At 45.9% G+C, this 14,591-nt stretch overlaps 2 protein-coding genes across 3 annotated transcripts in view; both read left to right on the forward strand.

Moving 5' to 3' along the window:
• PGP (phosphoglycolate phosphatase) lies at positions 1-4,680 on the forward strand. Its single transcript, XM_014074927.2, has 2 exons — positions 1-638; positions 2,697-4,680. Exons 1-2 carry the CDS (start codon positions 23-25, stop codon positions 3,020-3,022), a joined length of 942 nt encoding a protein of 313 aa, XP_013930402.2. The 5' UTR covers positions 1-22; the 3' UTR covers positions 3,023-4,680.
• Positions 3,032-14,591, forward strand: part of BRICD5 (BRICHOS domain containing 5) — a 26,814-nt gene continuing 15,254 nt past the window's right edge. The window contains exons 1-2 of one of the 2 annotated variants that reach the window (XM_087728782.1): positions 3,032-3,133; positions 11,199-11,330. In XM_087728782.1, the coding sequence (XP_087584908.1) occupies positions 3,032-3,133; positions 11,199-11,330 (234 nt within the window). Of the gene's footprint in view, positions 3,134-9,870; positions 9,999-11,198; positions 11,331-14,591 lie in introns of those variants that run through there. The other variant, XM_087728780.1, reaches the window with a different exon arrangement.

The following is a 14,591-nucleotide window of genomic DNA, read 5'->3' on the forward strand; positions in this document are numbered from 1 at the left end:
TCGCCCGTCCCCTCATCCCACGATGGCGGTCAAGGAGTGTCGGCGGCTGGACGCGGCGCTGGCCCGGCAGCTGCTTTCCCAGACGGAGGCGCTGCTCTTCGACTGCGACGGCGTGCTGTGGCGGGGCGAAGCGGTGCTGCTTGGCGCGCCCGAGACACTGCACCGGCTGGAATTGGGCGGCGGGAAGCGGCTCTGCTACGTGACGAACAACTCCTCGCGGACGCGCCAGGCCTACACCGAGAAGCTGCTGCGCCTGGGCTTCCCGCCAGCCGAGCCCGGCCAGGTCTTCGGCTCCGCCTACTGTGCCGCGCGCCACCTCAGCCGCGCGCTCCCGCCGGGCGGCACCGCCTACGTCCTGGGCGGGCCGGCGCTGAGCGCGGAGCTGGAGGCGCTGGGCGTGGCCCACCTGGGCGTCGGTCCCGCCCCCGAGCCCGGCTCCGCCCACTTCGGCGCGCGCGCCCCGCTGGACCCCTCCGTTTGCGCCGTGCTGGTGGGCTACGACGAGCACTTCACCTACGGCAAGCTCTGCCTGGCGCTGCGCTACCTGCTGCGGGGCGACGGCGACGGGCGCGGCTGCCTGCTGGTGGGCACCAACCGTGATAACCGGCTCCCGCTCGAGGGAGGCAGCGCCGTGCCCGGTACGTGCGGCCGCGGGGGATGGATCCACCTTCGGCTGCACCGGGCGGCCCACCTTTGCAATCCGCTGGGAGCCAGGAAAGGGTTTTTTTGCGGAAACCAGGGAAGGGGTAGTTCTGAGCAATTCGTGCAGGTAGTCCTCGACTTGGGACCACCATTTATGGTGCTAAGCGAGGCGCTGGTGGTTTTGCCCCGTTTTACTACTTTCCTTGCCGCCGTTGTTAAAGTGCAATCATTGCAGTTGGTAAATTAATAACTCACGACGTTGTTAAGTGAATCTGGCTTCCCCATTGCTTGTCAGAAGGTCGCAAAGGGTGACCCCGGGACACTGCAACGGTCATACATGTGAGTCAGTTGCCAAGCATCTGAAATTTGATCAGGTGACCATGGGAATGTTGCAGTGGTCAGAAGCGTGAGAGATAATCATAAGTCACTTTTTTCAGTGCCCATTGTAACTTTGAATGGTCACTAAGGAACTGTTGTAAGTCGAGGACTACCTGTACTTGGAACCCTCGGAAGCTTCTTTGGCTCAGCTAACTCTCGGAGGCTCTGCAAGGTCACATCTCTTGCCTTTCTACCCATAAAATCTTAGGTTGAGCCGGTGATTTACATGCTAAGCCTCTTTCAGTTTAATCCTGAGAGGTAAAGGTGTAACAATCCTTAAACAACCTTGTACTAATTATACTTGCAATAGCATTTCTTTCTGGGAATTGTGCTAGTGGAAGCTGCATACAGCTCCCCCCCCCCCCAAGGAGTAAAGCCCCATTCTCAGATCCTGGATTAAAGCCACATGTAGAGTAATAATCATTTATTATTTAATTGGTTTGTATCCTCCTTTTCCATCCAATATCTATGACATTCAAATATAAGTACCGTATTTTTCCGAGTATAAGACGCACCAAGGTTTTGAAGAGGCATTTTTTTTTAAAAAGTAGGTAGGTAGATAGGTAGAGGGAGAGAAAGAGAGAAAAATACAGTAGGGAGGGAGAGAGAGTAAGTAGGTAGATAGAGGGGGAGAGAGAAAGAGAAATACAGTAGGTAGGTAGGGAGAGAGAGAGTAGGTAGGTAGATGTTTCCAGGTGTATTTATCCATGTGCTGGAGAAGGAAATAGCTGACAATCTGCAGCACCTAAGACTTTGTTTCTGCTGGCACAGCACTTGATCAATCTAATTCTCATCAATCAGTTAAAGAGCTTTCCAAAGTTTTTGCACTCTGCAAACCTGCCAAAAACAGCCTGTTTTTCTTTAAAAAAAAAAAAAAAGGCATGAATAGCCTTGGGGGGGGGGGCAGCTCCCAGGAACTCTGAAAGCCTCCATAAGGGTATGCACGGCCATTTTGGTGAAGGGGCGGGGCTTCAGGAGGCAAAAAATGCTGTATTCAGTGTATAAGACGCACCCAGATTTTCAGCCTCTTGAGGAAAAAAGGTGCATCTTATACTCTGAAAAATACGATAAATACCATTTAGAGCGGACTTATGGTCTAATAGATGGGACATTTAACAAGCTATCCTGTCCTAGTTCTACCATTTGTGTTGGCATAAAACATTCCATGCATGGCTAGGAAAATTGAGAGAGTGGTGTGCACATGAGAATATTAAGTACTCTGTGCTTGAAACGTTGCAAATAACTAAGAAGTAGGGAACGAAAGGTGCTGGGTGGCATATAGGGGACCCAGAGCAGGAGAGGAGAGAGAGACCATCACCTATATAAGACCACTTGTTTTGGCAGAAACCCAGAATAAATAAAATGACCTTGATGACAGCCCACTCTGGACCTGCCAAATGCACTGGTTTATTTCAGGTACAAAATTTCCCATTTTGTTTATACATGTCCTTTTTTCCCCTGGAGTAATACTCATAACAGAAATGGGGTTCTGTCCACATGGTAGCCATGAAAACCGGCAAAACAAAAGCTTGAGCGAAGGTGATGCAAACAAAAGTAGTTTCAACTTCAGGTCCAAAGAGCAGGAGATCACCAACTTCAGGCATACAGGGTTTTTTTCCCCCTTTAGCAAAGTAAAGACCACCTTTGCATGCTGATTTTTGTCTTTCTTCCTTTAGGAACGGGCTGCCTGGTCAAGGCAGTGGAGACAGCTGCGGAGCGGGAAGCCTTCATTGTGGGCAAGCCCAGCCGCTTCATGTTTGAATGTGTGGCCAGCGAGTTTAAGATTAACCCTGCACGCACAATCATGGTTGGTGACCGCTTGGACACAGACATCCTCATGGGCAACACCTGCGGCCTGACCACCCTCCTCACTCTCACTGGGGTCACAACCCTGGATGAGGTTAAGGGCCACCTCAACAGCGGCTGTCCTGAGCGCAGAAGCCTGGTTCCCGATTACTACGTCAATAGCATAGCGGACCTCCTCCCTGCTCTCACTGATTAAGGAAGGGAGATGTCCCAGCTCTGCAGAGGTCTTTCTTCACCCCAAGCCAGTCTCTTCAGGCTGGTAGTATTTTCTCAGTTACTGCGGTGCACTCAATTGCTGCTTGCAAAAGTAAGATGATTTTCGTGCGCAGCATTCAAATTGAGTTCTCTGTTTACAAATTCCTGTTTAAAAATGCACTTTGAAAGAAAGAGGGAAGTGTGTGTGTGTGTGTCTATCAGCTTTCAGACACATCAAGCTGTGTCTGGCTGGTGTTCAGGTATCAGGGTGGAGGCCTGCTCAGCGGAGCTGAAGGGACTGAGCGGACTTCTGTTTAACCTTGCACTGTGGTGTTTTGTAATGCAATCGTTGGAAATTCAGGAAATTGAGCAGTTTTAAGGGCAGCTGCTCTGGTATTTGAGACTTGATTTTAAGGTTAGTTTTTATGATTACTTGGGTTCTGGTTCAGCTATTTCAGGGGAATGGAAATCATTGTGTATCCATTCGTAATGTTTTTGCTCCTGCCCAGTGGCATTTGCACTGCTTTATATGCAAAACAAGAATCCATGTTTCATATGTTTCTCTAGAAATTCTCTAGAATTTCTGATTACGGTATCTATTTCAAAAACATGTTGCAGACTGGTTTTATTGGTCAAGAAGCATGTAACAAAAGTCCATCATTCAGATCATCAGAGCGAACTATATTTGAATTACTTGATTAAGTGTCAGGATAGAATGCTGAGTTCATTTATCAGTCCGTGATAATGGGAATTCTTCATGGCAACAGTGAACTTACTAGCATTTTGTTCTTCAGTATCATAAATAGATGCAGTGGTGTGTTTTTTCCTAAAGCCATTTTGAAGTCAGTGTTGATGAAGCAATTATATTAACATATTTAGTGCTTCCTGTTGAAATCTTCTGGGTTGATGGTAGGGCACAAGAAAAATCTTTTGCAGATCTATCTTGGCACTTGCTGAAAACAGGTATATGAACCATTTTTGCCTTGTCAGTCTGCAGTAAACATGATTGCACTTTTCAGGTGCTCAAGTAGTTTTCTTCTTGCAGAATCAGTTGCCAGATTGTCACCTTTAAAAAGCATGTAGACAAAAAGTTTAAAACATTGGGAACCAAGGAAAGATACTTCTTTTTTTGCTTCAGATGTGTACCAGTTATTTTGCATAGGTAGCATTTTCAATATTGAAAATGCTTGAAATTTCTCACTTTTTCATACAGCAATAATTGCATTATCTATAGTGGAAGACATTCTGTGATTATAAATTATGTTAAGCTCTCCACCTCTTTTGAAGTGCTAAAATTTAGATTATTACATCTTCAAATTGTTTTTCTTTTTCTTTTATCAGCTTTTCATTTGCAAGTCTAAAAGATTGTTCTCCTCTTTTGATTATGTAAACTCTAAACCATTTAAAAAAAAAACACGAATCTCTAGGGAGGACTTGTTCCAAGACAGTTCCAGAGACATCCAAGGCCATATCAAATCCACATTAAATGTTTAGATTGTGAGAGCAGTTGCTCGAAAAACTGGCCACAAAGTGGAACCGGCCATCTGCTTTCATTGTATCTTTTCTTAACAAAGCTGCGCTGTCAAATTCTCAAGCTGTAAATCTGTTACCTAACTTCAATCCAGACGTTGAGTCATATTAAACATAATTCTTGCTTTCTTTTTGTGTGTCTGATCATTTCATTTTACACTAAAGGAAAACTTTCCCTTGAGTATTTTAAATGAGACCCTCAAGGCACCCCTGCACTGAGGCATATATTGATTTATTGATAAGTTGGGTAAGGAGAGATCATGAGGCAAAACCTGGAAGAAAGCTAAACAAAAATATGCATTTTATCACTTCCATCTCATTGGTTATATCACAGCGATGCAGTCAATGTGGACCATACGGAACGTTCTCCTCCCAGAAATTAGGGTGTCCTGGTACTGCTGGCCTTTCATAAGCTATTAAGAAAGACCTGATTCTTTGTTTGTTTGTTTTGTTTGTTTTATTTATTTATAGGCCGCCCTTTTCCCTGAGGGGACTCAGGGCGGCTTACAATCAAAAAGGAAGGGGAGTGTAGGACAATACGAAAAAAGAAATGTGCACAAAGTAAATTAGACAATAAAACTCAACATTCACTCAGCATTCGGGAGGGGCGAAATAAGATTATCCCCAGGCCTGACGGGTTAGCCAGTTCTTGAGGGCTGTGCGGAAGGCCTGGACGGTGGTGAGGGTACGAATCTCCACGGGGAGATTGTTCCATAGTTCTTTGCCCAGGCAGCCCTCACTGTGTGTGCCCCATGTGCACTTCAAAATTCAGATGATCCTCTTTACAGTTGTGCTGGCTGGGGGATTCTGGGAGTTGAAGTCCACAGGACTTAAAGTTGCCAAATTTGAGAAACACTGGTCTAAAGGGATAGGGCCAGGGGAATTGTGAGATCACCTTTCACGTGGTTCCTGCCCATCCTGCTGGATCTGGCCAGGGTGAGCATGTTCCAGCTCCCCTTTGTGTAATGGTCACCTGGTAGAGGCTGGGAAGTGTGTCCTCTCTTATGGTGCCTATTTTAAAGAACAGCCCCCTCCCCAAATACAGGGCCCTCTCTCTGTTGGCCTTCAGAAAAATGGTGGTGACCTGGCTTTTTCACCAGGCAGTGGAGCAAGGAGGGGTAGAATGGTTGAAGGATGATGGTGAGAATTATCAAGGCCTCAACTTGGCTTGTTTTAAATTATCTTGGCCAATCCGTCTCCTGTAATACAGTAGTTTTCAATGTAACCCACCCCCCAAAGGAGGCAAGTTTTGAACCAAGCCCGTACTCCGTTGAATTGCATCCAGAATTGCGCTTCTCAATATGGGGTCAGAATGTTCAACCTCTTGTTTCCCTTACCACCTTCCAACAACTTGATGTACATTACTCCAAAGGAGTGTTCTTGGAAGGCGATAACTTGCCATAATGAACAGCATAAATAAAAGAAGAGTGGGGGAGGGAAGTTGCAGATGAAGTTAGGAATTTTCTCTTCCTCCAAATGAATTGCAAACTCCATGAGGGTATTTTGAGTCCATATAGTAAAAATAGAGTTTGGCCAAATGCCGAGTCACAGGCTCTGATGAGTCCAACAAGTTCAATTACTGCTGCAGCAGGACAGACTTCTGGCAAGAATAAAGATTCCAAAACCACATGAAAAGAAGAAACAGAACATCTGGCACACCTTTCTCCTGCCTTGAAGACCTCCAGAGAAAACGAATCAAGTCCAGACTATCCAAAAGGGCATCAAACGGCTCTGGATCTGGAAGAGACCTGTACTTTACTGGACTTAGAGCACTCCTTGCAAGAGACCCAATAAGAAATCTAGATCAAAGAGATCTTCCTATCTCCCCCTCCCATCAGCCAATTCCATATGAAATCCAATATCTGCTAGCATCCAATTTACATCCTAGGTCCCTTCCAAAAAAACACAGACAGATGGTTCACTAAGTAAAACCACCTAGTCCCCAAAGGAAACGAGGCAATTCCAGAGGCCAAATAGGTTTGTCAGAAGCAGGGAAATTCGGGGAAAGAAGTCTGTTAAACAAAGGGTTACTCTGGTGTCTTTATCAGCAAAGGAACTTTGTGACCAGAGAGATTTACACCCACAAAAGGACCAGGTGTTGTGGCCCACCAGCAGAACTGGCAGCAGATTCAGACAGTGAAGAGGTTGGGGAGGAAGATGGGCCAGTCCTGGAGTCTGGGGAAGGCTCTGACAAGGGCTCTGTGTTGGTGACAGAGAGGGGGCCAGGGCCATCCGATAGTTATCAGCTGCCTTCGGAGTCAGAGATCAATGAGGCAGAAGAACAACTGGAGCCTGTTCCCAGTGTGCGCATGCGCAGACTTGCCAGACAAAGGGAACAGCTAAAGAACGGGTCAACTTGGGAGTAAGACCACAGGTGGACGATGAACTGCCCCTCCCAGAGGAAATAAAAGAGGAGTGAAAGGGGAGTGGAGTTTGCAGCAGACAATTAGTTCTCTTAATTGGTTCATGACTCTCCGAGACTCCTTGCCAAGTTTTGCAGATATCTGGCAGCTCTCCAAGCCAGATAAGCTCTGTGACTGTAAATCCTCCCTTGAAAGACTTTGCTGGATGTGGATGAGCAGAATTCACAGTAAATTAATAAAAGGAGTTTTTATCGGGACAAGGATTTTGCTTCATGCAAGAGAAGGGAAGCCTTGGTCAAAACACCAGGTTGCAAACCCAAAGCTTACTATATCACCCCTACTCCTTCTCTTCAATAGACTAGATATACCCAGTTCTCTAGCAAACTAGAGGGATTGCAGAGCTCAGCTTCTCATCCATAACAAAGCCAGGTCTGAGGGCTTAGGGAACGGTGCCCGGTTTTAAGCTCGAGCTGTGATGTGCAAAAATATGCTTGTTTGAAGGTGGAAAATGAGAAAGCTCGGTATAAAAGCATTCCTCTCCTCCGCCCCACCTCTTGTTATCAGTGGGTCTCAGAAGGAGGAGGAAGGCTGGTGTGATCTTTTGCCAGGTATGATTGCTTGGCAAGGGAAAAGGGCAGGTGTGCCACAGAAAGATGACAAACGATGACAGGCCCGCATGGCCCAGATCTGGCTTGCCCTGGAATCTCTCAGGTCCTCCAGCAGGACTCTATAAAGTCTTAGGGAGACCACACCTAGAATCCTGCATCCAATTTTGGACACCACACTATAAAAAAGATGTTGAGACTCTAGAAAAAGTCCAGAGAAGAGCAATCAGGATGATAAGGGGACTGGAGGTTAAAACAGGATGAACGGTTGCAGGAACTGGGCATGGCTAGTCTAGTGAAGAGAAGGACCAGGGGAGACAAGATAGGAGTCTTCCAATATTTGGATATTCAAAGGTTTTATTTCTTTTAAAACACAAATATTTCATCATTCGTCAATCATTAAAACATCGAAGTACAATTTTGTGTGTGTGTGTGTGCCCCTCCCTCCCTCCACCCCCCCTACCTCCCCTCCTTCCCCCCCTCCTTCCCAGAACCCGTACATGGTATGGATTTTTAACAAACACAGTCTAAAATCTATTGGGGGGAAAAAAGGGAATAAAGAAATTAATGACATTCTGCATTGACCTTAGCTTCTTCTTGCTGAACTAACTTTAAACAATTTAAATCATTTCTGATCTTAAGCATAGGCTAACTGGAATTTCTTGGTCCCGTATTTATTTTGTATATAGTCAATCCATTTTTTCCAGTCTCCTTTATATCTCTCATTTGAGTGATCTTTAAGATATGCCGATATTTTAGCCATCTCGGCTAAGTTTGTGACTTTCAATGTCCATTCTTGAATTGTAGGCAAGTCTTCCTTCTTCCAGTATTGCGCCACCAACAGTCTTGCTGCCGTTATTAGGTGCAGAATCAAGTTAGTCTCTACCACTGTAAAGTCAGTACATATACCTAGTAAAAATAACTGAGGAGTAAACTTTATCCTTCTTTTAAAGATATTTTGCATAACCCATCATATTTTTATCCAGAATGCCTTCCAATATTTGAAGAGCTGCCACAGAGAGGAGGGGGTCAAACTATTCTCCAAAGCACCTGAAGGACGGACAAGGAATAATGGATGGAAACTGACCAATGAGAGATTCAACCTGGAAATAAGGAGGAATTTTCTGACAGTGGGAACAATCAACCCATGGAACAGAAGTTGCCTTCAGAAGTTGTGGGAGCTTCATCACTGGTGACTTTCAAGAGGAGACTGGACTGCCATCTGCCAGAAATGGTGTAGAGTCTCCTGCTTGGGCAGGGGCTTGGACTAAATGACCTACAAGGTCCCTTCCAACAGATTAACAATCTGTAAAGGACACCAAGGAATGTGGAGAGCTGAGCAGTCCTGCTAAAGGTTTACTCAATGTCTATGCAGAGTGCAAATGAAGAGTTTTCTGCACGATGAGCTTCATCACTCCGTTTTCAACTTCAGCCTGGAACTGATCTGTGGCCATCTTGAAAACCTCTAGTAGGCTCAGATCAAACCGCAAAGTTGTGAGCTAGTCGGTTAGGAAATCAAAATCAAAATAAACTCAGAACAAGGCAAGCCCCTTCCATATTGCTGTCCTGACAGTTACATTTTGTCCCATGGATGAACCAGGAATCAACAGGCACCTTTTTCACGTTTGCAAAGAAAGTTTGCATGCTTCAACTTGCAGCTGTTCTCATTTTCTCAAATCAGGAAGTGTAGAACTTTCCTCCCACAAGGGTCTTGCAATCTTGAAGGAGGTAGAAAGAGAGGGGGCCAGGGAGGAAGAGGAAGGGTGGGGAAAACCAAAGGAAGCAACTGTATGACATAACAAACATGTTTTGTAACGTATTGATTGCATTCACACAACTGGGGGCTCTACCACAATGGACGTTTTGGTAGGAGAAAACTTTCCTTATCAGATGGTTCTTGTCCCTGAAGTTTCAGAACTGGGTACTTCCTTTCCTTGTACATGGAAATAAGCGAGCAAGTGAAAGTGATGGGAGCAAAAAGGAATCTCTCCAGAGGCAGCGGGAGATGAAGATCAGAGGACACTCTAGAGCTGATGGGCAAGCAGGGCATTCCCCTCCCCTGCCAAACCTTTGCTCTCTGGACCTGGGGGGCAGACAGCTGCTCTCCCCCAGCCAGGTTCCTTCCTACAAGAAAGGGCTGCGGAGCCCTGGAACATCTGCCAGCCTCAAGGTCCCTGCCACAAAGCCCTCGATTGTGCTCCCATGAATGCCTTGGCTGTCTCTCCGGGCAGGGCAGGGCAAGCATCACTGGGGCCTGGCCAGCATCTCTCTGCAGCCCCCCTTCCCTCCACCCACTAGGTAGTCTAGTTTCACCTCCACATGCCTCTGCCCAGGCTGGGAATCCAGGGGCATTGCTCACCTGGCTCTCTTTGGGCACATTCTAACTGGGGGCTCTGAAATTGCAAAGCCTCGACTCAGTCCGAGGAAAGGGAGATCCGGGATGGAGGAGCAGGCCGTGGCCCATACCACTCTCCATGCAGTAAGTAGCCTTCCCTCCCCACCAGGTTTGTCCCAGGGAGGGCCACAGCCCTGACTCCCTGCCTGCAAGTAAGGGTCCCGTCTTAATGGTGGTGGGTGCTTTTGTGCACCAAAATGCTTTAGAGCTGCTGGATGCCCTGGGCTCCATCCATGTTGCCTCGGGGGAGAGAAAGGATGCAGCATAAGTGAAGCCCCTCCATCACTCCTGGGTCCAAGCGCCATTTGATAGGTTGAAAACTCAAGCAACCTGCTTGAATCTCCTTTCTCCCCACTTAGAGAACTATCTTGGAGGCACCTGCTAGCTACAAGGTCCCATAAGGAATTAATCTGCTCAGGTTTTCCACAACCAAATGTCTTGGTCTGGCTGCCCCTTCACATCTGGAAGGGAGAGGCTGAAGGTAGGGCTTTGTGTTGTAGGTGCCATAAGATGAGGGCTCTATTCTGAGAGCAAGTCCCACATTTAATCCTTTCTGGAAAAAGATCACTCAGGTAATTACATTTCTTCTTTGCTGCTTTGTTGTGTGTGTGTGTGTGTGTGTGTGTGTGTGTGTGTGTTCATGTATATAGAGATAGAGATATATAAATGTAGAGATAGACAGACAGACATAGGTAGATAGAGAGATAAGATAGATAGATAGATAGATAGATAGATAGATAGATAGATAGATAGAAAGATGATAGAAATAGATAGATAGAAAGATAGATAGATAGATAATATGTAGATAGATAGATAGATAGATAGATAGATAGATAGATAGATAGATAGATAGATATAGATTAGATATATAGATTAGATATAGATATAATCAATTTGATAATCATAATAAGTCAATCAGATGTTTCATTTTTTAGAGATACAGGAAGACTGTACAATTTATAATTACATATGCTGTGGAGAAAACAGCTGGGACAAATTCTCTAACTCTTGGAAATAGCTATAGCTTTTGGAAACTTATACATTAAGCAATGGCACAAAAGATTAGTCTACACTACCTTACATAATTCCGAAAAATAGAGGAGATAAACCGCTCCAATGCTGTGGTTTTCACGTAGCTCAAAAATAAATGTGTGATATCTTCACTGCTCAATCAGCTTTGCCCCCAGCCCAAAAGAATGTGGCTACACATGATGGTTATCAATGAAACCAACAATGGAATCCAGGCACTTTTTTGAGGATTCATTTTTCATTTTCTCCACTTAGGAAAAGCCCCCTCCAGCAGAATCCCACAGCCCCTCCAGGATATTTGGGGCCATCTTCTCCATTATGTTGACCTGTGGAATTATCTGCATCACGGTGGCAGCAACAGTTAGCTTCACCCAGGTTTCGCCCAAGGTAAGAGGTGGCCTTTTGCCCAGAGGGCTATTAGCCCCAGTTCTCAATTTTTTTGCAGGGATAGCTGAAAATTTTCTCTCCATCTGAACAAGTTATAGCTGCAGCCCTGCAAAGACCATGCTGAAGTCACTCTCAGTTTGAAGAATGGAAAACGGATAGAATGTCCTTCTGTTTAAGACCCTAGCAGCTGGAAGAAGAGAACTTTTTTAAAAAAAAGATTTCTTTTATCCCACTTTTATATTTTTTGTAAATAACTCCAGGCAGTGAAAATGCTTAGTATGTCTTCCTCCTCCTACTTCCCCCCTAACCACTCTGTGAGGTGGGTTAGGCTGAGTGAGTGAGTGATTGGCCTAAAGCAACGTCCAGCTGGCCTTCATGTCTAAGGCAGGATTAGAACTCATCACCAACAGGTTTCTATGCCAGCATCTTCACTACTACACCAAATTGCCTCTTTCTTCCTATTATCTTCCACAGATTGCCACATTTGTATAAAAGCATTTCCCCCCACCAAATTGTATTGATAATACAAGAATGTATATCTACATTCATAGAAGAATATAGAAGACAATAGAATCCTAGAGTTGAAGGGGCCTTTTGAGGCTGTCAAGTCCAACCCTCTGTTCAGGGCAGGAATCCAAATTTGGTCATCCCAGGCAGCCCCCTCCTCCTCATGACCCTCCCCTTGATAATCAGCTGCCCTATCAAACTGCTCTTAATAGCAATAGCTCTTAGACTTATATACCGCTTCATAGTGCTTTGCAGCCCTCTCTAAGCAGTTTACAGAGGCAGCCTCTTGCCTCCAACAATCTGGGTCCTCATTTACCCACCTCGGAAGGATGGAAGGCTGAGTCAGCCTTGAGCTGGTCAGGATTGAATTCCTGGCAGTCGGCAGAGTTTGCCTGCAATGCTTCATTTAACCACTGTGTCACCACAACTAATCAGCAAGAACACTTAGACTTATATACTGTTTCACAGTGCTTTGTAGCCCTCTCTAAGCAGTTCACAGAGCCAGCCTCTTGCCCCCACAATCTGGGTCCTCATTTTACCCACCTCGGAAGGACAAAAGGATGAGTCAATCTTGAGCCTGGTGAGATTCAAACTTCCAAATTGTAGGCAGTCGGCAGTCAGCAGAAGTAGCCTGCAGTACTGCACTCCAACCACTGTGTCCCCACACTCATTAATCATACAATTCCACAGAAATCTATGAGATTTAATCTCTGATTTCATTGAAATGTATGATGTTTAATCTTAAAAACTGGGGGTGGGTAGGGAGAGGGGAGAAGGCAAGGGTCTCTGTGCAAGACAAGAAAAACAACAACAAAGTGGAGATGAGGTGGAATGCATCAGATTCTGTTCCAAAAAGTGCCTCTGTGCACCCATGTGGTCCAGAGCACCTTTTTAGCATCCAGTTTGAAAGACTGAACAGTCCTACCAAAAGGGAAAGAACCGCCATGAAATGCTCAAAAACTAATTCTGAACAGGGATTCCCCTTCCTTGTCAATCCACAGAGAAGTGCCGTTTTCAAGTCCTAAAACTGGGAGTAGAGCAGTGGTGGGATTCAATTATTTTTACTACCGGTTCTGTGGGCATGGCTTGCCTTGGGCGTGGCGTGCTTGGAGGGCGTTGCAGCGGAAGGATACTGCAAAATCCCTATTCCCTCCCCACATTACTAACCTGCTTTCCAGCGCCATTCTCCTGTGCAGGGCAACAGAAGAAGACCCAGCCAATCAGCTGGGACTCCAATCAGCTGGGACTCAGGAGGCAGAGAATAGATGGGGGCGGGGCCAGCCAGAGGTAGTATTTGCCACTTCTCTGAACTACTCAAAATTTCCACTACCGGTTCACGGTCCCTGATCATACTTCTGTTGGCCTTGGAGTTGCCTTGGCTGCACCCTCCTGCAAGGAGATAGGACCCATTTGTATAGTTCTCTCCCCCCATCCCCCAAGCACCAGATGGACCCTACTGAGTTTTAAGAAACTTGGGCTGTTTCTGGTGCAATTGATCTAAGGCCTTGGTTATCACTCAGAATGAGAACCAGAATGAGAACTAAACTGCACCTTCCAGAAGAACTGAATGTGTCAGCAGAAGGGATGCCAAGAACACCTGCAGTAAAGCAAATTCTGACCCCATTCAATCCTGGCAACAGCCTTTCTCGAGGATTGTGATAATAAAGATTGTGGGGGGGGGGAATTAGCTATTTTTCTGCCCATATCACATCTGAAGAGAGCTGGTCAATAGTCTACTTAATATGACTTAGTTCCTTCTGGATAAGGAGGGAGCAATATTTGCAGAGTGTCAGCTGTCCCAACTCAGTCAGAAAAGAAAGACTCTTGAATCCATTATTAATGAAAACAGACTTAACTAAAGCCAAGTAGTTACAGAAGAAGCAAAGCCGGATCTGGCCTTTTCACGCCCAAAGCATATAGTTAACTTTCCCCTTGCTCCCAACCTTCTTCCCTGGTTATCTTTAAATGTCCAATTAAATTGTTTGGGTAACAGCCCCTGGCTTTACAGGCTGGTTCAGCATTCCATAAAGTGACCTTGGAACAGCTGGCGGCTCTCAGGGAACAGCACAATTTTGATTCCTCTCATGCTAATCCCCCCCTTATCCCACCCCTCAGTCGCCCCCCCCCCCCCCGCTAAGTATGGCAGGCTGGCAGCAAGTGAAAGATGCCATAGCAGCATGGCAGCCCTGACACAGAGCCTCTGTAAGAACTGTTCCTGGCATCTGGATTGTGTGTTACTCAGATTCACTTGAAATTGGATTTTTAACCATGCAGATCCTAGGGCCATACCTGTGGTGTGATCTAGCAGGATTATTTGGGAGGATTGTGAGCCTCTTGGCCCTGGTGAGGAAAACAATGGATGCTGCAAAATCTCCATTCCCACTCCACTCTGGGGCCAGTCAGAGGTGGCATTTGCCAGTTCTCTGAAGTACTCAAAATTCCCGCTATCGGTTCTCCGGAATCTGTCAGAACCTGCTGAATTTCACCCCTGGAGCTGCTCCAGAGAGGAGGGGGTCAAGCTCTTTTCCAAAGCACTTGAAGGCCAGACAAGAAATAATGGATGGAAACTGAACAAGGAGAGATTCAAGCTGGAAATAAGGAGGAACTTTCTGACAATGAGAACAAGCAACCAATGGACCAGAAGTTGCCTTTGGAAGTTGTGGGAGTTTCATCCCTGGAGGCTTTCAAGAAGAGACTGGACTGCCATCTGCCAGAAATGGTGTAGAGTCTCAAGGTTCCTTCCAACTCTGTTAA

This window comes from Thamnophis sirtalis, unplaced genomic scaffold, assembly GCF_051295495.1.
Source record: "Thamnophis sirtalis isolate CommonGarterSnake01/CBP01778 unplaced genomic scaffold, rThaSir2_p1.2 scaffold_14, whole genome shotgun sequence".
Taxonomy (NCBI): Eukaryota; Metazoa; Chordata; class Lepidosauria; order Squamata; family Natricidae; genus Thamnophis; species Thamnophis sirtalis.

Coding starts and splice junctions, on each gene's coding strand:
- PGP (XM_014074927.2), top strand. CDS start 23: ATGGCGGTCAAGGAGTGTCGGCGGCTGGACGCGGCGCTGGCCCGGCAG. Junction 639..2,696: donor GGGAGGCAGCGCCGTGCCCG/GTACGTGCGGCC, acceptor TTCTTCCTTTAG/GAACGGGCTGCCTGGTCAAG.